At 51.8% G+C, this 23,766-nt stretch overlaps 1 protein-coding gene across 5 annotated transcripts in view; it reads right to left on the minus strand.

The window, feature by feature from the left end:
* The window catches only part of DAAM1 (dishevelled associated activator of morphogenesis 1), an 88,264-nt gene that overhangs the window by 39,677 nt on the left and 24,821 nt on the right, over window positions 1-23,766 (minus strand). For all 5 annotated transcript variants that reach the window (XM_080595683.1, XM_080595684.1, XM_080595686.1 and 2 more), the window contains one exon: window positions 12,702-12,925. In XM_080595683.1, coding sequence (XP_080451809.1) covers window positions 12,702-12,884 — 183 coding nt within the window. In that variant the 5' untranslated portion in view covers window positions 12,885-12,925. The remainder of the gene's footprint in view (window positions 1-12,701; window positions 12,926-23,766) is intronic.

Raw genomic sequence — 23,766 nt, forward strand, 5'->3', positions numbered from 1 at the left:
AAAAAAAAAAAAGAAACCACATGGAGACCCATTAAATTTTCCTTGCCTGAATAACGGTGCTTAAGAACTAAAGCAATTATGTTCACACAAAGGTCTGCGTGCTGGTGGCCCCTGGTACCCCAACCAAAGGTAAAAGCCCCATTTGGTGAAGGCTGAACAAGACACTCACGGGGAGACATGGTCCCTGCGTGAGCAAGCCCACAGGCCATGAGGAAATTCAGCTGATCTAATTAAAACTCATGTTGCATCTAGTATTCAAGGAAGGGAGCCTTCAGCTATCGTGTAGCCCAAACCAACACAGCACACCGCGACAGAGCCCTCAGCATCTCGGAGAGGACTTCGCCTATATATCCACTGCAGGCAGTGATTTCACTTCCCGATGAAATTACTCCTTGAAAAGAAAGGCGCTGTGGAGCTTTTTTGGTTATGTACACATGGAGGAGCTTCGCCTCTTCCTTGGCTCCCCCCCCATGTCGACTGACCTTTCAAACCGATGTGCGAGTGGGCACCCCCCGCCTGCCGAGCACGGCTGATGCTCGTGGAGCTCTGGAAGCAGGCTTGCGAGGTGACCTTACATGGGAAATACCCAGCTGCGATTCAGCCTGTCCAAACACAGCTCTTTGGAAAAGGGCATTTGGGCATGTGAGAGAGGATGAGGGGTCCGTGACGGATAGCCACCTCCGCAGTGAGGGTCGCCCCAGCCAGCTTCCCTGCCACCCGAACCCCGGAGTCACATCTGTGCCGAGGTTCTTAGAAAAATATTTATTGAAACTTGTAAAATGCCCAAACCCTAAAAATAAGACTTGTACAAACACGAAGATTTATTAACCAAGAAAAAAATATAAACTGAGCTGAAGCCTCAGCAGGAGTAAGAAGGAATAAAGCTGAAGAATGTATTGGGTGCTGGTATATGACAACGTGCAAACAAATCCAAAAAAGGTGCAGAAATACTGCTAAGCCTCACACAGCATGTTTCATTATGCCCCAGCTCTAACACGTTCAGTCATCACTCAGAAACACCTACCTAATGATAGCTTGCAGGATGCTTGGGAGAGGTGTTTAAATAAATAATATGTGGCAACCGGTGAATACAAGGATCCTCCTAACCAAACAGTGACTAACCGCTGTCATTCTGAGCTGTAGCAGCGACTTAACCGTGAAGAATCGGGTCTTTGCTGTTACGACGTGCATGGGCATTCCTGCACCCACCTCCAGCCTTGTTGGGCTTGAAGCACCACGTGTGCTCGTGGATGAGTATCTCCGTACGCCTTGGCCCTGAGCAGGCTGCTCAGAAACTGTCCTTCAGACTCCAAAAGACCAACAGAGGATAGGAAAACCAACCATTTTCCAGTCGTTCACAGACAACTGTACCAATGCTGGTCTGACTTAGTCTTTTGCAATCGCACTGCAGAGTCGTAACACGGCCGAGAAGCTGTGCACAACCTCAAACCCATATGCACCTTCAATTAAAAATCACCAACTCAATAATTAGGTGATTCTAACTGGCAGTTAATTTTATAGGCCACTTGCAAGCCAGGCACTCCTGCTACAGCACACGATGCTGGCGGCTGTCGAAGAAGACGACCCCTAGGTCAGTGTCCATCCCTATCCACCGTGTACCCACCGCACTCACCCCTCAATTCAGCTTCGCCTTCACAGCTCTGCCCCTTTGCACCTGGCTGTCTCCCATGGCCAGAGCTGCCAACTTTGCTATTTTAAATATTCTTTTGGAATCAGGTCAAAGGCACGTAAAATAACAGCCTCGTTTTGCCACCAAAAGGAAGTCTCTGCCCAGGGTGTTTTTACTGGAAAGAGATACGCTGCTCTTAAATATTTATCCCGTACAGTTAAACTCTTAACCTCTAGATCAGGAAACATGTTTCCACATTAAATCTTCATTTGAATATGATTTAAAAAAAAACAACTCATAGGAGAGATTTGACTCTCTGAGTTTATGTGCTGTTTCTAGGAGGTAAAACACATCCGTGCTGCTTGCTTTGCTGACAGCTCACGCCTCCCTGCTCAAGCCAAGCAAGCCTCCCCCCCTCTCCATGAACAAGCAGCATCTAGCGAAGGCAATTCCATGCTGCTCTCCTAAAGCTACCTGAGATACTCGTGGTTTAGCTCAGCACTCTGTGAGCAGGATCCCACAGGCTGAACAGAAGTTTTCATCCCTCCCTACACCTTCACCCTGGAGGATGTAAAGTGGTGCTCGGGAGAGATGTGCCCATGGTCCTGGCCTCCCCAAGCCAGCATGAAGAGCCCAGGTAAGAGGGATGCACGTGTGGATGGAAGGACCAGGGCTGGTGAGCAAAAATCAAAAAAGAGTCCTGCTGAGTGGTGCGGGAAGAAGACGACCAGGCAGCTCCTCCAAGCAGGTGCTCGCTTGGATGTCTCCCTAGCGGGAGCTTGCCAAGAAAAGAAGTCAAATCCCAGCCTGTTCCAGCAGTGACAGCATCGACCAGGCACGGTGTCTTGTGTGCAAGTCGGAAAAGAAACCTTCCCTCAGAGAGGCCTGGAAAGCTGGAGGAAAGCCTCGAGCCTGACCTCCCTGTAAAGAGAGCTGCGAGGTTGTAGGCTGGCTGAGGTGGAGGTCATCTGCTCCAACGCCTTGCTCAAGCAGGGCCACATAGAGCTGCTGCCCAGGACCACGTCCAGGTGGTTTTTGAGTATCTCTAAGGCGGGAGACCCCGCAACCTCTCTGGTTTGCAGTCAGTGCAGTCTCTGACCACCTCGTAAACGCAAACCCAGATCAAAGAGAAAAGTGAGGCGCTGTGGCTGAATTAACCGATTGATCCTCCGAGCAGAGAGGGCATCAAAGTCCAGCCCCAGGCTGCGGCAGACACTCGTGCCACGGTGGAAATTGTAACGAGCATCCTCCATGGCTGAGAGCCATCAGACTTTCACTGCGGAAGTGGCAGGAAGCGAGGAGCTGGCTGGGGCTGCTGGCTGCATAACACGGGGTCAGAGGGGAGAGCAGCAGGGTGAAACAGCTTTAAGGGTCACACTGGAGCACAGGAGTTTGAACACTAAAGCTAGGCAGGACAGCCCAGGCGCGAAATTGCAGAGCTGGAGCCTGAAGTCTGAGTTCCTCCCCTTTGTTATTTCCCTTCTCCATGGGCTGGGAGAGGTGGGACATGATGTTGGGTGCTACAACAGAGAGGACAAGCAGGTGGGATGCTGCAAATCTCTGACTTCAGAAACAAGCCCCAGGATGGGCTCCCAGAGCTGGGCCAGCCCAAACACTGCCCACCCCGGTGCGACTGCCACTAGGTTTTCCCTTACAGCCCACAGATCCCCTGGTTCAAAAACCTCTGCCAATAGTAGGGTGCTAGGATCATATAAGGGACAGTTCACTAGGCAAGGGCTGGTACCCCCGTAGTATTTTCAAAAGGTGGTAGGAAAGAGGATGAAAAATTTATTAGTCTGATGTACCTTTCTGGCTGATTAGTTGTGCAACTGCAATACTTAGAGGAGGCAGGGGAGAAAGGACGTTGTTCATTGCCATAATTGAAATAAAAAATCATGCAAGGGCTGCTGTTTTTTTGGGGGTTCATATATACATATCTGCGTGTGCACATACATATGTATATATGCACATATAGAAAGACATCACAATAAATAAACAACATAACAAAAAGCAAATGAAATAACTCCTGAGGGACAGATGTACAGAGTTTGGAAGCTTCTGTGTAAGGCTGCAAGGACACCAGTGGGACTACAGCACACAGCCAAGGTCTCCTGCATCCTCAAGCAAATACAGGGAGATCCATGACTGCTCAAAAAACAACCAACCAAAACTAAAACTAAAACAATAACTAAATAAATAAATGAAAACAAAGAAAGAAACAAGTGGGAACTTCCTGGCAACATTTGGCACTAACTGGTACAGCATGAGAATAAAATAAATAAATCGCCTGTTGAAGTCTGCATCGGCTTCCTTTCTCAGGGGTCATAATCTCTTTTTCACTCTCTTCCAGGCATTCTTCTCCAAGTTCATCAATGTGATTTATCCAAGAATGTTGCAGTGTCAAGGGAAACAGCAATCAGCATTTTTCCTCCCGTCCCTCATCTAATCTTCTTCCGCTGAGCGAACGCGCCGCCTCGCAGGGAGGCTGCTGCACTCACACTGGCGGTCCCGGCTGTGATTTATACCGGCGTGCAGAAAGCCTCGGCCAAATAATCCATCCTATTTATCTCAGTATTTTCTTTTTAAGCTCTTTTCTTCAAGAAACAGACCTACTCATCGGTGGCCACTACGGCGTGACTGCATGCAAACACGTAATCACCTTCAAAGGCAGCCTGAAGGTAACGCACCCAGCAGCACAGCTAACGATATTTGGATGACTACAATTCTCAACACAGGCAGATTTAGCTCAGCTTTTTATTTAAAACAGGGAGGGATTTCCTTTTTAGTATTCCTGCTAAGAATACCTCCTCTCTAGCATATGTATTTCCATTCGCAGTGCCCTGAGAACATAAAAGCAAACCCCCAGACAAGCTGACCCTAGCCAGTGCCATTGCTGTACGTTTTCAATTTATTCATGCCAACCTGCAGCGGGAACTACAGACCGTGACCAAAAACCAGCTATTTGTATTTAGTAATGAATAAGCATAACGGATAGAAGATTCGTATTAATTTTGCCTTTATCATTTAATGAATTTTTTGAAGAAAGGAAATTGCCTACAGCAAGGCAATGAGCAGCAGCAACAAGGAATAATGTCTTCAAAGCCCTAGCAGCTAGTCGGCCTCCTCCCTCATTTAATTTTTATTTCTAGATTAGAAAGGACAGACTGCAATCCATCCTGCTTTGCAGCTTTCAGTTATTGACCTAAACACGTTGGATAGACGTAAATAAAATATGTATTCCTTTCTTCTCCAGCAGGGAAGATTATGGCCGTCGATATCTGATTTAGCTCCTCAATAAGCTCCAGCTGCGGCTGGCTCACACTCCCATCGGTTCAAACATCTACCTGAGGCAGACAGCACGTACTGCTTTAACGCTATTTCATTTAATTCATTATTTTAATTATCTAAACTAAGTTTAGATTTTAAGGGTGTTCATATTCCAATGCCGATGTGTTTTAAAAGAGAAATACCTACTTAGTTGTCTCAACCTTTTGTTGTTGTTGTAATGTATAACTGCACACATACATAATTTGTTATTTATTGAGCTCAGCCTTCTACGACCTTTTCACCGACATCATCTGGAAAACCTTTCTCCCATTTTAATTAAACACTTCTACATCTTGAATTATTGTACAAAGCACTCTAAAAGCGAGGACTGGTTGATCTAAGCAGTTTTACCCAGACAGGCAAGCACTCTCAGATCTAAAGCCCTGCAGGTGGATTGCCAGAGCGCTTTTTCCACACAATTGGACATAAGCCGTGAAAACAACAAAATAAGATGTATTGGCCCATTATTTGTTACTGTGATCACTACGATGGATTAAATTGAAGTCAACCTCAGCTGAGCATGACTGCCCTTCGGTGGGTGCACCTCATACTGTAATAAAGCCTGGTGTTGGCAAATAAATAACAGGAGGTTTTCAGATGTGCATTCCCCACCTATTTATGGACGCAAAGAAGCAGCTCCCTTTTCAATCAATTTTTAGATATCATCTCTGTTACTGAAATCTGTGACAGCTACTGAAGTCAGAAGTCAAGCCAATGGGTCAAGTGTCGCTTCAGATGTTCCCTGCCTGAAAGGGATGCTTACCTATGAGTGCTGTGCGTGGTTGGTTTGGGGCTAAACCACTCCAGGGTTTCCTCAGCTCTAGGAAGGGCATTGAAAAGGGGCCCCTTGTTTACCTGTGGCTTGGAGATACATATATATATCTATATATGCATGCACACACACATATATATACATATATATATGTACAAGGTGGATCCCCCCCAGCAACCAGGCTCAGATACTTGGTCTGCTCAGTAGCTGCCCCTAGATCCCAGTCCCCCCAGTTGCTGGCACTGGGATATACGAGTTCCTGCCTGCCACTGTGCCCCTGTGCTCCTCTGAGCCTGTGCAAATAAACCCGTGATGGGCTGGTGGCCCCCGTCACAGGCCTGGGTGTTATTTGGGTTCTCCCTCCCACCACTGTCCCTCCGAGCTCCTCTGCGGGTGTGCTGATGAGCTTTAGCACACAACCTAACAACAAATGTACTCATTTGTCTCTTGTTTAACCAGTACCTTCTGTAAGTTAAGCTCCAAGCCAAGCCTGGAATGCTTTTCATAGGAAAGAAATGTTGTCCCTCCGCTTCACATTGCTGATGTGCCACTTATCCTCCCTGCAAAGCTTTGCTTGCAAGGAACCAAAAAGAAAAGCAGCTGATAAAACCACTCGGTTTTAGGAGTTTTCAGGGAAGCTAATCCCCTCAAATAGAGGTACTGGTTCATGTGCTGGAGTCGATGGGATTCAGGGCTGCCAGGCACACAGGCAGGACCCTGCAGACAGCGCGGGGCTGCACAAAGCCTCGGAGGCACAACCTGACCTTGGCCAGGACTCCACGCTGAGGAAGGCACAGACCCTGCTTTCGGCAGATACCGCAGCGGCACGGACAGCTTTCCTACCCATCTGCAAGCAGATACGGGGCAGGAACGGGCTCTTTCCAGTGGGAATGCTTCCCACTAAGGTTAGCAGTGAAGCAAAATACACGTGGAGTTCAAACCTGCCTGTAATTCCTGCAATATCACTCAGTGACAGCACGATCGGGACAAGCAGAATGTGGCAGGTGCCACCAGGCTGGCACCTCTGGGGTGACTCCTACCAGGAACGCTTGGAGCTGGCTCAAACCGAAACCCGAAATGCCCTAATTAACGTCACTGAAGCGTTACCAAACGAGCTATGCAGGCATCTCCCAGTGATGTGGCCTCCTCTTTTACGAAGTGCAAAGTGGAAAGCACTTAGCAGGTAGACCATATATTTTTCCACTTTAGCTGTGCTTCTCACGGAGACAAAGGGTTTTCTTATTTGCTCTCTGCCTTCAGCTGGGGCTCACATTGTGCTGTAACACGGCTCCTTCATAAAGTTACTGCTCGGGAACAGTGCGGCCTTTAGGGCCGGGCGAGCCCCCACGCTGGTTGTAGCTGTAACAGATATTACAATTACGCGAACGCTTCGGCTGAAACATAGTGCTCCTCAGTGAATTATTTTGTTCAAGTCTGTAGGACATGCGTGGGCAGAAAATCCCTATTTTCTTGCTGTGCGACGTCTGTACCAGACGCTTACCTGCCAAAACACAGGTTCAAGGGATTACGCGTGAAGGCATAACGCCATGAGGCGCCGAGAGCAAGCGGGGTGGCTGAGGGGAGAGCGGGCGGCCCGGGGAGGCCCCAACGGCTTGGCCTGCTCCTTCCTGACTGAAGGGATGACCAAATTGCTTGGTTTTCTTCCTTAGAGGGGGTTCATATGCTGGAGGGAGCTTCTGGGTGAAGGAATTGGGATAGGGTTAGGAAGTTAGGGTTAGTAGGCCGGTGCTGCGCCCGGCCCTGGGTGGGCTCTGCAGAAAGGGAAGTGTTGTCCAGGACACAAGGGCTGTTGCAGTCCTATCTTTTCTGGGTACCCACAGCACGTTTTCTGTGGGGATACACTGGAAGACGGCTTCAGCACTGCTCAGTGGTTCTCAAAATCCCGAAGTCCCTAACAGCGCAAAAAGACCAGGCAGCAAAAAAGGACAGCTGACCTGCGAGCGTGAAATGCGAAGCCCTGCTCTGCAGCTGATCCCTCAGCTGTTCCTTAAAAGCCATGTTGTTTTGCAAGGCCAAAAACCTCATGCATTCTCCTTACTGGATTAGAAGCCGGGGGAAAAGCACATTACTGAAGTTCCTAAGTAAAACCGAGTGATGAATTCCCTCCTGGGCACGGCTACCACCACACTGCAAGTGCTCAGGCTGACCGCAGCACCCCTTAACCCCGTGGCAGCTCAGCACCCACGGAGGTGGCCGGGCTGCTCCTGGCACCCACTGCTCACCCCAAGCATTTGAGGCACCACACCAAGCTCAGGTGGCCGAGCAGTGCCAGAGCAGGTCGGCCAGGCCTGGCCTGATCTCCTCCTGCTGCTCCTGAAGGGCCTTCTTTATCGGACAAGGGGTGAGACCACACATCTGGTTCCCGATGCTTTCAAAAGAACTTCAGGCAGGAGTAGATGTTACCAAAAATAAAAATGAAAAATAAGGAAAAGACAGTTTTGAAAAAGCACAGACTGCAAGGGCTAGAAGGGAAGGCAGCACACTTGCGAAAGCGTTTTACCTCCACACTATTTCTGCTCGATTTGTACTTACAGGCTCACACAGGCACTGTTTGTCAAGCCGTACAAGAGCCCAGGTTCTGACAAAAAGACCATACACCTGTTCCAGTCAAAGAAGCAATAAAACTGCACCTGGAGCATCTCAGCCAAGTGCCCTACATTGTCAGCCACAGACAAATTCCCCGCTTTGAGCATTTCAAAGGCAACATGGAGTTAATCTCTGCGACCAGGGATGCTGCCTCCTAACAAACAGCCTCTACCCAAAGACCACCTCTGTGGCCTCTGATGAAATGCATCAGTTGCCACAAGTACAGCAAAATACAAACGCTGTAACAAATATTCCAAACTACCAGCATCTTTTCTTTTGTTCCCCAGCTTCCCAAGTTTCCAAAACTTTCACGTTGCAGGAGGGGAAAGCATAAATCACAGCACGCAGAGACCACATGTTAGTATCCAGCAGATCCCTCTGAAGGCAGTCACAAACACCCTGCAACATCAGCCAGCTGACATGTCACAGGGGGCTGGGGACACTGCACAGCCACCTGCCTCCCAGTGCCACCTCCACAAGTCTCCAAAACCCTCTAACTGCAAGAAATTGAGAGGAGGGACCCAGGGGAGGGTACCTGCTCTGGTTTTGTAGGCTGTGACTGAAAACGGGCTGCTGCACGTCATGGATGCAGGGTTAGGTGGAGACTGCACAAATTTCTTCTGTATTGCTAAAGATAATGCTAGAGGTGAAAAGTCTGAAAGCCCAATGGGGACCAGTCACTGGAATTTCCTAAAAGTCCAGTTAATTGGGAGGACAAGTCTTGAGGGACAGCCAAAGCAGCATCACCCCTGAGCCCTTCCCTCCACTGGCAGAGATGCAGGGTGGGAGAGAAGTGCAAGACCTGGGAGAGGTGGCACCTTGTGCTCCAGGGGTGAGCAAAGCTCTAGTCTGAGGAGCCACCAGAGCACTGCCAGGACGATGACACCGCTGCAACCTGCCCTACTGGGAAGAGAGCCAGGTTATGGGGCAGGAAGGTGGACACAGCAACGGGTAACTTAACATGGATACTGGTTACAAACAGGCTGTCTCATCCAACGAGAGTGATGGAAAGCACATGTCCAAAGGTGTCCCATTCTTCCCACCCCTCGTGCCCTCCAGACACACCCGAGGGGTCTTGGGCCCTCCTGGGGACTGCCCAGGCTCGCGCTGACCTTCCCTGCCCGAGCTGTTCAGCCCCTCCGCTCCTCCACCCAGCCGTGAAGCGCGCGCCCTGCGGGGCCGGGGCACAGCACCACACACAGCGCTTCATTAAAAGCCTCAGAGTGACAAGGGGTGTTAAGCAGATATAAAGGACATCAGTCATTTACCCATCTGGTGGAAAGTCTAGTTGCTGGCAGAAAATAGAGAGGATTGTTATGGCGAGATCCACCATATGGCACCATTATGCGGAGCTTTGCAAGTGCTTTCTCTGAGCATGCAAGCAAGATTTCAGCCTTTGAAGAAACGCTGTATTGTTAGCCTGGATACACAGGAGCCTCTTGAAAGAAGCTGTGGCAGATGGCACAGCTTTGTTCCCTGTGTTCGAAGGCAGCTCGTCGGGCCACAGACGTTTCTCCTTGGCGGCACAGGGGACGGGCAGCTCCAGCGCTGCGTCCCAGGGCTGGTGTTGGCGTCACTCCGAGGATGCGCCTATGCCACCGCGTGCCACGGCACGCCATTCTGATGGAGGGCTGCTGGCTGCTGGAGGCGCAGAAACGGCCTAAATCCAGTGGATGCTGCCAGGGAGTACCACGCTGCTGCATGAGCCCTGCAAGTGCTGCTGAACCTGGGATGCAGCGGTGGCAATGCGAGAAGAGCCGTGCAAAGCTGTGAAGGCCCATCCCAGCAAAGGGAGCTGCAAATCACTAAATCCTGCTGAATTTCTCTGCTTTTGTCAGTGCCTCCCTGCCAGCACCTGCTCCTCCCTGGGTGGCTGAGCCTGGCCGGAGCCCCAGCAGGACAGGGGACAAAGGGAAACCTTTCAAACGGGGACGGCGCCTGCTTGAGCGACATCCCGACAATACCCCCACGATAGCCCATTCAACCCTGGTGGGGGGAAGGAGGGGAAAGGGAAAAGGATCGCTCCGGGAGGAAAGAGTGATCATTCACTGACCACAGCAACAGCATTTGCATGCACTCAGGGGCCAGGGGAAAGCCACCACCTGCTCCTGTTGCTGGCTGGGATGGGGCACCCCATCCCCGCAGCCCGGGCTGCAAATGGGGCACGTTTCCCAGGTGCTCCTCTAAGAGAAGCACTTGCAGGGCCACAGAATAAAAACAAAACTATTCTGCAGAAGCTGAAAGTCAAGCAGCTAAAATCCGAAGTGTCCATAGAATACAGGGCAGGCCACAAAACACATGGTAGGAAAGCAAATCGAGCTTCTAACTAACCCTGGGGACATGAGTGCTGTCCTAAGCCCCTCGGGCAGCACAAGCCCTCATCCTCTGCTGCTGGCACAGGGCAATCACGATTTCTCTCGATGAGGATGCTTCCAGGCTCAGATGAGCAGGCACACCTAGAAATGCCCCGACCTCCAAGGAGTTTTTGCAGGATGGCTCAAAAAACAAAGAGAGTTTGCCCTTCGATGCCCACAGCAGCCTGGGGTATGCAGAGCAGGGACCTTGCTGAGCTACTGGTCTTTGTGGAAGGACTGTCCCCACGGGTGACCAAACCCAGGACCGAAATCCACCCTGCATGGCTTTCTAAGCCCGGGCTGAAGGGAACAAGTGGTGCAGAAAAGTCGCCATGAAGCCGCAAGGGAAGAGTTGGCCAAGGACCAACCCGGGCTGGCAAAGCCTCCAGGTCCCCTCCAGCCCTTTTGACTTCCCTCACCCCGATGACCGAGACCACCAAGCCCTTTTGAGGCAGCCCTGGTCCTGCAGAGCGGGCACAAGCTGCCCTGCCCCAGTTGCTCGAGTGTGACGGGGCCGGCAGCGCTGGGGCCACCGGCACGGGCTCCGCAGGCAGAAAGCTCAGCCCAGCGCCTCTGAGTGCTTTCTCTGTCTCTCTTCCAAACGTTACACAGTGGGTTTATACAGAAACAGTGGGACACTTTCCAAACCATTTAGCTAATGCTGAAATTTAATACCCGGCACCAACAGGTTACGGAGAGCAAGAAGGAGCCGGTTGTAATGGGGAGGGGGTTTGCATCTTCACTCCCCAAAATGCCATTTGGGGAAATCTGCCCTCCTACACCCACAGGGGTCATCTCAGCCTCTCTCTCCTTCCCACTCGGCACTGACGCAGGTAAAAATTTGATTTTGGGGGGGAGAAACCCAGGATTTGCAGCTGCTCGCACAGGAACATGGCAAGGACGTGCTGCATGCCCTCCCTAAACGGCTTCAGGTCCCTGGGGGGCCAGCACAGCTCCTGCTGACCCCAATCCTGGAGCAGCAGCTGCCTCCCAGCCTTCTTCTCACCCACAGCTGGGAAAAAAAGCAAAACCTTGGCAGCACGGAGCAAGGGAAACACCACAGCACGCCCGGGTCCAGCTGGTCCCCACCGCTGCTGCTCTGCTCCCGCCTCGCTGCACGTGCAGCGATGCCCCGCAGTGCAACCTGTGCGAGAAGCATCTGCTGAATCTGGGGGAGATGCTTTGAAAATCATCCGGCCCCCAGCATTTTGCTGCAAGAACACGTGCTGTGGTGCAGGGATGTCTCATCCCCACTGGGATATTCCTTGCGATGGGTGTCCCAGCCTGTCCTCTCCTATCGCCCGTGGAGGTTTCATCTGGGCAAAACCTGCTCGCGAGCAGCATGGATCACCAAAACCACACTGCCGGGTGTCTGGTGGGACATCCTATAGCATGAAGTGTGACCTCCCGGATCCTGTTACACAACAAAACACCGTGGAGAAGCACCATTTTCTCTGCTGAACCGACTCAAAGTGGAGCATTTTTGGTCCATCCAAAAAGCCATTTGGAACCGACAGAGGAAATTGAAGTGTGTTTTTCTGAAAATTTTCAGAAAATTTTGATTTTTCTGATCCATCTTTTTCAGAGTTTTGGTGCTGAGGGACAAAGAAACAATATCCTAACTCTCTGAACATCGACTTAGACCATTCCCAAGGACTCCTGCAAAGCAGACTGCCCAGCAAGGAAAGCTACTTTGCACCTAGAGGGGACAAGCTGCTTTTCCAGCTCTGACACTGCACCACCCTGGATCCCAGGGGCAGGCAAAGCCAGACTAGCCCCCAGCTGCTGCCTGCTCTGAGAAATCAATGCTTTCCACCAAGAAAGGGAAAGCACCCTGTCTGGCAGTACTTCAGGGAGGAGCAGCGCTCAAGGTTCAGCACAATATCGTTCCCAGCAGCAGCCCCTGATGCATCTAAGCTTGCCTGAAAACACAGACCCCTGCCTGTCCTCACTGGGGAGGCTAGAAAGAGGGGGAAAAAGGGAAAGAAAAATGAAGAAGTGTTCTACTTACCACCAGCTCGGTGAACATGACATCCAGCTCCTCCACTGGAGGCATGGGCAGCGCGGGCTCCATGGTCTGCAGGGCGAAGCTGCTGTCATTGCGCAGGCGGTACGTGATCTCGGGGTGGTCGCTGCTGCGAAAGCAGCAGAAGATGAAGGAGATCCCCCGACCGCTCCTCTTCCTCGGGGCCATGGCCGAAATCCTCCGCGTCCCTCCCTGCTGGGCACTAGATCCTGGGGAGAGAGGAGAGAGGAGGCTCCAGCAGCTGCCCCGCAGCACCGCGCTCCCGTCCCGCGGAGAGGAGGAGGAATCGGAGCCACCCACGCGCTCAGCACGGAGGGGAAGAACGGAGACGGTTTACATGCCAAATATTTCTGCTCAGATTTGACATTTACAGTCCTGGCAACCTTGAAGACCGCACGAATTCAAAAGACGCCTTTGCTTGCCTTGTGCCGACGCCGTCGGAGCGGGCAGCGGGGCAGGGGGACGCGCCGGTGTCCCCCCGCTCGCAGCCCCACAGCAGGACAGGTCCTGACCCCCCGCCACCGCTGCAAAGCCCTGCAAATCCCGGCACAAATCCCCGCTGACGTCCCCGTGCTGTGCCGCTCCTGCCTGTCCAGCAGCCCCACCAGCCCCGTCACAGGGGGTGGCAGATTTGGGGTGCTGCGGCCAAGAGCAGCTGGATGTGCTTGGTGGCACCAGGGACATGGCCCCCAGTGTGAATGGCTCAGTGCTCAAAGACCTCGTACAGCTCAAGAAGCCCTGAGCTGCAAAGCACAAAAATACCCTATATACCCCCGGCCCGCTCTTAAACGTGTCCCTAAACATCCACTGGCAGCTGCTGGTTGGGTGGCTCTTTTTCACGGAAAGTTTTACTGGGCTTTAATTAGATAAACCCTACTTGGAATTCCAGTAAATATTTACAAGACGCGGATTCAGCTGATAAAAATCACACTGCACCGGTAGCTCAGACTTTCCTACGCAGTGCTTGCGTGGGACATTACTCACGCCGTTGGTTCGGTTGGTTTGGCTGATTTCTCAAGCCCGCGTTGGGAGCGATGCTCGTAGCAGGAGGATGAATGTGCAGCAGCGAGCGAGCCCGAAAGAAACGCCAACCTGTGCCCTGCCCGACAGGTTACAGCAAGGACCAGCCAAACACTGCACCAAAACCATGGCCATCAAGCATAAAATTCAATAATACAAGGGGAGGACCAGCTATGAGGAGTGAGGACAGCGAAGAAACACCCCAAGGAGAAAAGTCAACCAGCAAAGCACAGTGGTTTTTCTTTACAAAACTTAAATATTCGACTTCTAAATCTACACGTTAAACGCCCACATGTTTTATCTCTGCGAAACAAGACACTGAGATGTTCGGAGAGAGGACAAAAAGCTGCACGCTGCCAAAGTTAATGCAGGAGGTTGAAATATGGATGACTTGGATCTATTAACAACGTTAGGAAGAGACTTGGACAAAAGGTCAGCATTTCGACAGAAGTCTCCATTTCCCTGGAGAATTCCCATTTCCATCTAACTACGTAAGTGTCAAAATACCCAAATGCCCCAAAAAACAGCTGCTGGGCACCATGGAGAGCCACCGCTGGAGGCAGGTTGGCATCAGACCTATGCTGGGACCCTGCACCACCACTTGCACAGCCCTGAGCAGCAAACGCTGCCTGCCCAAAAATAAGAGACCTCGGAGAAAATTCAGGCTTTACTCCCATAGCCTTAACTCAGGACCTGACCCTTGAAATTATTCTCGACTGCATATTTTTAGCACATGGTGTAATCATCTGCCGAAGCGGGAACGACGGGAAATATTTACTCGGTCTTCATGTGGGATAATCTCTGTGCCCAATCTGGAGGGCCTCCCTTCTCAGAGAGCCCTAAATCTCATTCCACATTCGGCGTCTTGGATTTGGGAAAATGCAGCCACTGGAGGAATTTCAGCTGCCGCGAAATCTCGCATCGCAGCTCCCAGGCAGGCAGCACCGGAGCAAATCCATTTGCAGTCCGCTGGCACCCACGAGGCTTTAGGAGGGGTTTGACACCTGGTGGGCAGTTTCTTTCCCAAGGGGAGGGAGGGAAACAAAGAACTAGAGACACGTTTTCTCCAACAGGGAGAAAATAAAAAATGCACTGCAGGTTTGGGTCCTGCAGGGCCACAGCACAGAGGGAAATGAAGGCAGGGAGGTGGCTGCACACCAGTTTGTGCCTTGCATGGGAGCTTGGTCCCAACCCACACGTGCTTATCTGTGCAAAGCTTTGTTACTCGGTCTTCCTACTGAATCAGGGCACAATTCTGCTCCCACGGCCAGGGTACTTCACGGACTGGACCAAACCGACCCGTCCTCCTCCTCCACAGGGCGTTTTCCAGCCCCTTTTCAACACCACGTCAACCTCCTCCTTGCAACCTGCTGCTGCCTACAAGCTCTGACTTGGGCTTGCAAAAATGTACAGAAAGCTTTTATCAGGAGAACACCTGCTCTTCAGGGACACCCGCTCCTGTTGGTGTTTTATGAGGAGCTTGAATGACAGACCAAAAGGCAAGGTTTTATTTCGGGCTTTAAAGCAGACAGCCGTGTAGTAACCAAGACAAGGTGTTTTTGAGCCGCTTCCAGCTCTGGAGCTATTGAGGTTCCTAATTTTCATCCCTAAACAATTAAATAAAAAACCGCCCTGTAATGCAGGCTGAGTGGGCTGTGGGTTATTAGCAACAAAGGCTAAAAATGGTTGGGGAAAGAATATGTTAGCTACCAGGCAAATAGCATTAAACCTCGAGAACACTGATGAATATTCATTAATGCGATGGATAAAAATCAAAACACTGCTTCCTGGCAGGTCGGCGGGAGCGCTGCAGACAGCCCAGATTGCCTCAGCAGAACACAGTCCAGATACACAGCCTCCTCTTTTCCCTGTAAATTCTGCAGAAATGGGTTATTCGAGGAGAGAAGAAGTGACAATTTCTTGCAACCCAGCGGCTTGCACTAAGGAAAGGGAAAGGAACCAGTTCCATGCGGCGGCACTTGTTAAACAGCCTGCTCCCACCTCCCATCCATACGTCTGAGCACTAATTACATCAATAAATTCAAGTCAGATTGTGATCTAATGGTGCCTTCTGGCCTTTACTACTGAGCAGGCCAGAATAAATTAAATTTAATTGCCCCTGTACATATAGAGCCAGAGAAGATAGGCTGGGAAGGGTCATCGAGGGAACTTCTCGCCAAGCCCCAAATCCCAAGACAGGACTGCTGGGGCTGAGTGGTTTCTAAAACTGCTCTGATTTTCCAGAAACAGGTAGAAATGTGCGTGGGACAAGGTCGGCCAGGAAGGGCCAGGAGAGGAGGATGCGGGATGGAGACCAGTCGTGCAACCTGGCTCTCGTGCACCGCCTCGGGCCAAGGTCACCTCTGCCGACCTGCCTCAGGTGGGCACTTGTGCAGGTTTGTAAAGGATGAGCTTTATTTCTACTGCAGTTGTGCAAGTGATGGGGATCGCCCCAGCTCACCGAGGGCTCCAAAAGACTTCTACTACAGTATTCACGGAGAAAGTACAGCCACCACCCTAGGGGGCGACTCCCTTTGTCTCTCTCCCGGGCCCTTCCAAAGTCATTTCCACTCAAACCTTGCCCAGCGACACAGCACGTGGACAAAACCCCGCTTTTGCCCAGGAACCTGCACAACTGGCAGCTGTCAGCTCGAGCTGAAGCTGCTTTTCTGCAAGCTCGTGCCCTCCGCAGGAACCGCGCGCTGCATTCCTGCTGCCTGCTCCCTCCATCACGGCCCCACGGCTGGTTTTGCTCCCCGGGGGAGGCCAGATGATGTTTGGGAACGATACGGACAGAACCTAATTAATTACAAGAGATTTGCTTTTGGCAAGCTGGAGGAGATAAAGGGAATTTGTCTTCTCTGAGCTAACGAGTCACTCACGCAACCAGACGAGGGAATCGTGCCACTCTCCCCCAGTCACAGGCACTGGTGGCCGATAACAGGGTACCTGTGGCAACACCTTTGGCTGGCACCACAAGACACTGCCCCTTTCCACGAGACCTGAGTAAGTTCTGGCCCGTTCCCAGGGTGGGGGGAAATACAAGCTGTCTGTGGGGTCGGCTCATACAAACCGTGGGGCTGGGGAGCACGAAGCAACACGTGTCCCAGGACAGGAGCCAGAGGACAGGAGAGGAGCCTGGGAGGTGTCTGACCCTTCGGCAGGTGTAGGAGGAGAAAATCCTTCGTGTATTACTCGGGTGAAACCCTAACACTCTGCAAGGGAATGGCTGCCAAGAGCATTTGCTAAATTTGGAACTGACACTGGACAAAAGGAGAGCTTTTGCTCTGATACAGTGACGTGTCTCAAGCAGTGACTATTTCTCGAAACGAAGACAGCTTTTGGCTGTGGGGTCGTAAAGCAGTGATTGAGATAGGGATCTGGTCTTTGGGGTCTCTCCGCAACCCAGTAAAACAACGACTTCGGAAGCATCTCTCCTTGGCTTGTGGTACCCCTGTTACCTGGTCGCCTCTTCTCCCACACCTTTGGTAAGGAGATGGGGGTCTCTGAGCTCCAGAAGCTGCCCTGGGGTCTGTAGCTGGCTCCTGGTGGGCAGGGAGATGCCCTGGCTGCATCCCGAGGCGATGGGGCAGGTAAGGGGACAGCTTCCACCCATCCCGTGCTGGTTTCTGCTTGTGCAGGCTGCTCGGGAGCCACATCTGCGAAGGACCGGGTGACTCCAGGGCAGGGCGCTTCCTGGAGACTGGCACCTCGTCCTTGCGAACCCTGCCAAAACCCCGCACAAACGTCACGACGGAGTTTGGACTGTGATAACAGAGCCCGGGGCAGGCGAGGCAGCAGGATACGGCCCTGGCTGCGACCGAAGCAGGCGGGATCCCAGCCCTCCTCCTCCAAAACTCCAGCGGTGACCTTGCCGGCGGCTCCGCAACGCCTGCCGCGCTGTGTGATCGCGGTGCCAAGCTTCAGGGAGGTGTTTTAATCCCGGCACCTTCCCCTCCTGTCCGTGCTGTTGGGCTGGCTGTTGTACGGCTTCTTTTAAAAAAGCCACAAAGGGCGAAGCGAAGCTTCGGGCAGGAGCCGATCCAAGCGCTCCTCGCGACCGCTCCCTGCTTTGCCAAACAGCCATAAACCGGAGATGAAGGTGGGTGCGGGGAGGCGATGCTCCTTCGGAAATACGGCACAAACCCAAAACAACAGCAGCAGCCACGGCTGCCAGAGAGGCAGCAACAAAGCTCTCTGAAGCCCACGTTTGGGACCCTGACATGAGTGCCACCGTGACCGACCGGAGCGTGCTGCTGTTTCTGGTCCCCCCCCCAAAACACCCCACCGCCTCGACATCGCCTTGAGCAGTGCTCCAATGAGATCGGTCGTTAGGAGAAAATTGGACCCTGGTGTTGCTTCCGCCTTCGCTTTAAGGAGAGGAGAACGGCAATTACTGTTTGCATATTCAGCAGCCTCCTTGGCAAGCTCAATTAGCCCGCGTGGAGCAACGTGCTGCCGGAGCCTGCCCGCGACCGATGCCCCAGCGAGCTGGTTTGAAGCCAGCACCGGCACTGCAGCTCTGCGGTCTGCGGCACCAAAACACCCAGCGAGGGCACAAACGCATGCAAAGGAGCGTGCACGCTCCTCTTCGCACCCACCTCCAAACCCACACGGGAGCTAGGAGCTAAATCATCAAATATGAATATCAGCTTGCTGTTTTTCTGGCTCCTCTCCCATCCCCTCCCAAAACGAGGATACAAGCGAGCTCTTTCCCAATTGGGAGCTGTATTTCAGCGCGTTTCACAAGGTGAAACTCTTTCCGGGCAAGTGCGGTGACGCTCGCTGACCGGCTCCGCTGAGCCCTGGCCGATTTCGGCACCTCTCACCCCGCCAAATGTCTGCCCCCGCCCTGGAGTTTCGGGCGGCGCAGGGTGCTCCTGCCTGATGGGCATTTTCGGACAATTCCCCATCACTGCCGAGCGGCCTCGCTTGCTGGCGGTGGCTGGGAGAGGCTCTGCTTCCGTGGGTGATTTTGCAAGACCCCCCCCCCAAGCGCTGGCGCTGGGTGTGCTGCGCCACATAACCACTTGTTGCAGCACATCCAAGGCAGAAATTTGGCACCCAGCACGTCGCTCCTGTTGCTCATCCCGTCCTGCTGCTGAGCAGTGGCACACGCTCTCTGCTCTTCCCCGTGCACACAACAGCCGCGCCGCGCGGCGCTGAGACGCACGTCGAGCGCATCAAGTGCCTTGCATCACTTTTCTTTAAACAAACTGCTCGAGACGATTTTCCTCCCACAGTCCGGCGAGTCTGGACCTCCGCAGAATGAAAGCTGGATGCCCGTTGTTCAGATCGGCTCTAAGTTGGAGGCATCCCCCCGAGAAACGTCAAAAACACGTTCTGATTTTCCACCTTACAGAGTCCGGACTGCCGGCAGCCTGCGTGGCTCTGCTCGCTCATTTGACTCGTTCTCGGCTTCGGTGCTGATTGCAAGCCCTCTGAACCGTGCGTGTGATGCAGTGCCCATCTGATCAGATGGCCCAAGCGTTATTATTAATTCGTTTGCATTATTTTTAAACTCGGAAATCAATCCCCTCGTTGGAGGAGCAGCTAAGAAAGAGGATCGCATCGGCGGGAGCCACCTCCCCTCCCACTGGGCAGCCTGGAGGACTGGAGCCCGTCCCCAGCACCTCCAGCACGCAGCCCAGCGCCGCCCCTGCGGTTTCTATTAAAAGCAACCAGGCTGACTTTTTGGCCACAAACTCCCACGCGCGTTTCCTCAGACCCCTTTCTCAGACAGGGAGCCGTTTTCACGCGCAGACTGCATAGGAGAGGAATGTTTGTGTTTGGTTAAAATACGTGCGCATCGGCAGGAGCTGGTTTTGATGTCATAGGGAAAAAAAAAACCAACAAAAAAACAACAAACTTAAACCCACAAAGCATTTGGCCCCAAAGCCTTGAACCATTTGATGACTGGCTTTTTTCCCCCTGAATCCTCCCATGAGACAGGGCTCGGGAGCCCTCCCGTGATGCCAGTGCTACACCTCCGGGAGCAGAAAGGGGCTTCCAAATGCCTTGCTAGCAGCGTGCCGGCCCTGTACGCAGGCACACCTGGACGTGGCCTTGCTGCTCTCGGGGAAAATCGGCTGCCAGAAGGAGCCTGACTCATAGTGAAATCACAAGAGCTGTAATTCCCAGCATAAGCAAATCTCAAATTCTTCAGTTTCGTGGATTTACATTTATACGCCAAATCCTAAATTATCCAAGATCCTCCTCCCTCTTTCCAGAGATCCTGTTGTACTCCGTGACCCAAAAAATGAGGGGTTTGCAGCTCTGAATTTCACTCCTGCTGCACAATACCAGCGTGATAGCTGCACGCCGCCTCTGACTTTGGCAGGAGCCGGCTGCAGTTGCAGGCTCCCAGCCTGGTCCCTGTGTGTCCCATCTGCCAGCACTGCAAAAAAAAACAGCACTCGCATAAAACGTGTTTACTGCCTTCTGTATTCTTTCCTTTTATTGTGGCATTCATCAAAAAACGGAGCGTACATCTGGGCCTGCTGCCTCGCAAGAAGACATTTTACTCTGCTCCCATCCAAATGAGCTTGCAGAGGCATTTCGGGGACTTGATGGTGAAATTCAGATTGCAGCATGAAAAATTAAACCAGTTTATTCACCGAGCCAGCACGCAGTTATATGTTCAGGGGCAGGGAGGGGATGGGTGACCTGTTTCACACATTTGTAATACACCAAGAAAAGCCTGCTTTTTTTTTTCTGTCTGTACTCTACTCGACGACGTTACTCAGAGAAAAGAGCAGCAGCTTCCACTTGAGCTTCCATGCGAGTGTTCGCCTGGCAGCATCACGGCACAGCTCGAGCCGCTTCTGCTGCAAGTGAGTGAGGCGGAGCGCCCGGCCCAGAAGCACACGCACCGGGGGCTCCACAATCCGCTTTTCTGGGGAAAAGCATCCGCACAGCGGGGCGAGACACGATCCGCCTTAGAGCTCTCCAGCTGAAAGGAAATCTCGGAGCAGCGCCGCCCGCTTTGGCAGCCCAGCAGAAATGCAGAGCAGGGGCTGGCTGCTGGCTGCTGGGGGACCATCCCTGTCCCGCACACGGGAGCTTTGGAGAGGTTGGGTGCACGGAGAGGATGCTTGCAGGGGTGCCCGCACAGCCCCTCGCCCCATCGTGGCTGCAGGGGTTGATGCTGCTCAATGCACAGATGCGTCCTTCCAGGGAAAATGCTGCTGGAGCAAAACTTAGTTTAGTTTTCGAGGATTAAAAACAAACCTTGCTGGAAGTATCCCAGACTGCCAGACAGCGGGCGGTGCGGCAACACCAAAAGAGGTCACAAGTTCTCCATTAAAAGGGGAAACGTAACCGGGGGTGAGCTCAGCACCAGATCCTCTAAATGGCTACAGACCGCTTCTGACTGGAGCTCCATCAGATACACGAACACGGGCAAATGCCTTTTATTTCAGGAACAAGGACAACAGGCGCGTAACCCCCGACAAGACCCAGTTTGGGAGCCTATATAAATATATATATATATATTTCCCAATACTCACTAGGGTGCTAAGCGACCCATTTCTACGAACGGCACGTGAGCCTTTTTCCAGCAGACGGGCAAGACCTCTGGTCCTTCTTTCGCTGAAGCAAACATAAAAGCAGGTGGGTTGGTGGCGGGAGGAAGAAATATATTTCAACTCCCTTATTACACCGCAAAATGCCTTGGGCAGCTCAGAGGGATGTGACAGCTCCATCGAGCATCCCGGGGCAACAGGAGGTCCTGCTGCTGCCTCATCCCGGCTCCATCCTCAGCACCCAGCGCTGTCACAAGCTGACATCCAGCCCCGCTCCATCTCCACCCCTGGTTTTGCCCAAACTCAAGGGAAAAAGCTCACACTAAGCTAAAAAAACACCTCCATGGGGCTGATAACATGAGATATGAAGCCCACACCTGCATATCATGGTGACCAGAAAGCTCCCGACGCAGCAGGACCACTTTCCAGCCAGCCAAAGCCTTGCCTGCCCCCAGAAGGAGAGCTCCCATCTCAATATTTCTGTATTTACCCCCAAAGGATATGGATCTAAGTCTGTGCGTTTTTGAGATCACTGCAGGCTCCACCAAGCACTTACTTTGATGATGCAAAGCTTTTGTCAATAAAAGCTGAACAGCCTGGCAAGTGGGGAGAGAGGAGCCGAACTTCCCACTGTTGGAGGATATTTGTTTGCCAATTAGCCTTTTCCTGGAGAACAATAGTTCAATAAAAGCCTTGCTTTATTTTAATTCCTTTTTTTTTTCCCTTCCCCCCCCTCAAGCCCTGCTCCTCCAGTGAATATTTGGGCTCTGACTTTGATATATCGTATGCAAAGCCTCTCTGCTGAACTTTCCATTTCGCTGCTCCCCATTTCAGCGGTAATCCCTGGGGTGAGACGGGCTCTCCCGCTGTAAAACGGGGGAAGGAAGGCAGGTTTTTCCTCTCTTAAGCCTCTTAATTAATTTGGCACCACACACGGGATTTTTGAAGCCGTTCAGCTGCAAACGCCTGCCTGCAGTACAGCAGCTCAGCAGCGTCTGGGGCCAGCACCACGGCAAAGGAATCGAGGAGCTACCAGCCAAGTCCCCGCTGGCCAATTTTTGATCACGTTTGGGGATTTGGGGATTATCCATGCTTAAGGTGAGGCAACTAGAGCTGCTGGGTTTTATGCAACTTGCGGTGTGCAGCGAGCTGGCTTTTGTTCTTTTAAAATGAAAGTGGGCTGAAGCTGGTACAAACAGGAGACCTTACTGAAAGGGACCCTGACAGGCAGGTAGATCTCCGAGTAGTTCATTAAACTTCTGGTCCAGAAAGTGCCCAAAGCCGGCCAAACAGATTCATTAGATCTATCAATTGCCCTACATGCCACGAGCCATGTGAAATGCTTATTTCCCTTTAAAGATTTTAAAATACTGACAGTAATCCAGAGTGATTTTTCCCCCTGAAGTATGAATTTGGGGTCGAGAATTCTTTGATAAAAATGTCTGAGAGCAGAAATTCCCCACTGGCAACTCTCCTTGCAGCACGGCACTACTACCTCCCACTGCTCCAGCAGATGAACACTGAAAAATAATATACGTGAGCTCGCATCAGACACGACGTGATGCTGCACAACTGCACAGAAATGGCTTGGGGAAATGAGAAGGGCTCCAGCATTACGTCTGCTCCTAACCGGGCTGCTAAAAGCAGCAATTTTTATCACATTACACTAAAAGGCTGCTTGCATTTAAACATTAAAAAAAAAAAGAAAATAATAATAAAATAAAAAAAGCAGGCAAAACCAGCAGGCGAGTCTAATTGGAAGGCTTGATTGTATTTTTTATGCAACACAATCTAGATTACAGCAAAACCTCGGCTTTGAGTAGGAGGGATGCAGGCTTCCCATCAGAGCTCAAGCCCATCTCCTTATAATTCAGAGGAGCCAGCTTAATCAAAGCACACCGTTTTAATTGCCTAACTACCCTCCTCTCAGCGACTGCAGAGAGCAAGGGCTCGCTCTGAACCCAGCCAACCCATCCACCTCTGGGGATAGATGGAGCGATGGCCCTGTCCCTGCAGAGCATCCCGAGGGGAATGTCTGTCCGGTGGAAATCCCAAGGGGATGCATTTAAAAATCAATATTGGCCATTTTAATGCTTAATCCAGGGAAGTATCAGCATCAGCAGCATCGATATAAACCAAATTTAAACACACTGAGTACGTGCACAGGCTTTGGTGTTTTGTGCACTGATTTAGCCAAATCTGTTTCTACCCCATTCAAGTCCAAATGGGGCATCTGCAGCGCTGCTAATGCTTCAGGCATCCTGTCGGCCTCATCTCTGTAACTTCTTTGATGCAATGATGCTGTTTAAAACCCAAGCCTCTTCTCTTCGTGAGCAAACACTTCCAGTAAGGGACCCCCCCGTGAAGGTGCAAGATTGCAATGACAGCAGCCACCTCCCTGCCATGGCTACATACAGAATTTTGTATTATTCTTATTATTACCGTTTTTGCAGGTTTTCATGTTGCACTTGGCATAAATTGCAATACAAAAGTTCTCACTCCTGTAG

Source organism: Anser brachyrhynchus (assembly GCF_964034855.1).
Source record: "Anser brachyrhynchus genome assembly, chromosome: 5".
Classification (NCBI taxonomy): domain Eukaryota; kingdom Metazoa; phylum Chordata; class Aves; order Anseriformes; family Anatidae; genus Anser; species Anser brachyrhynchus.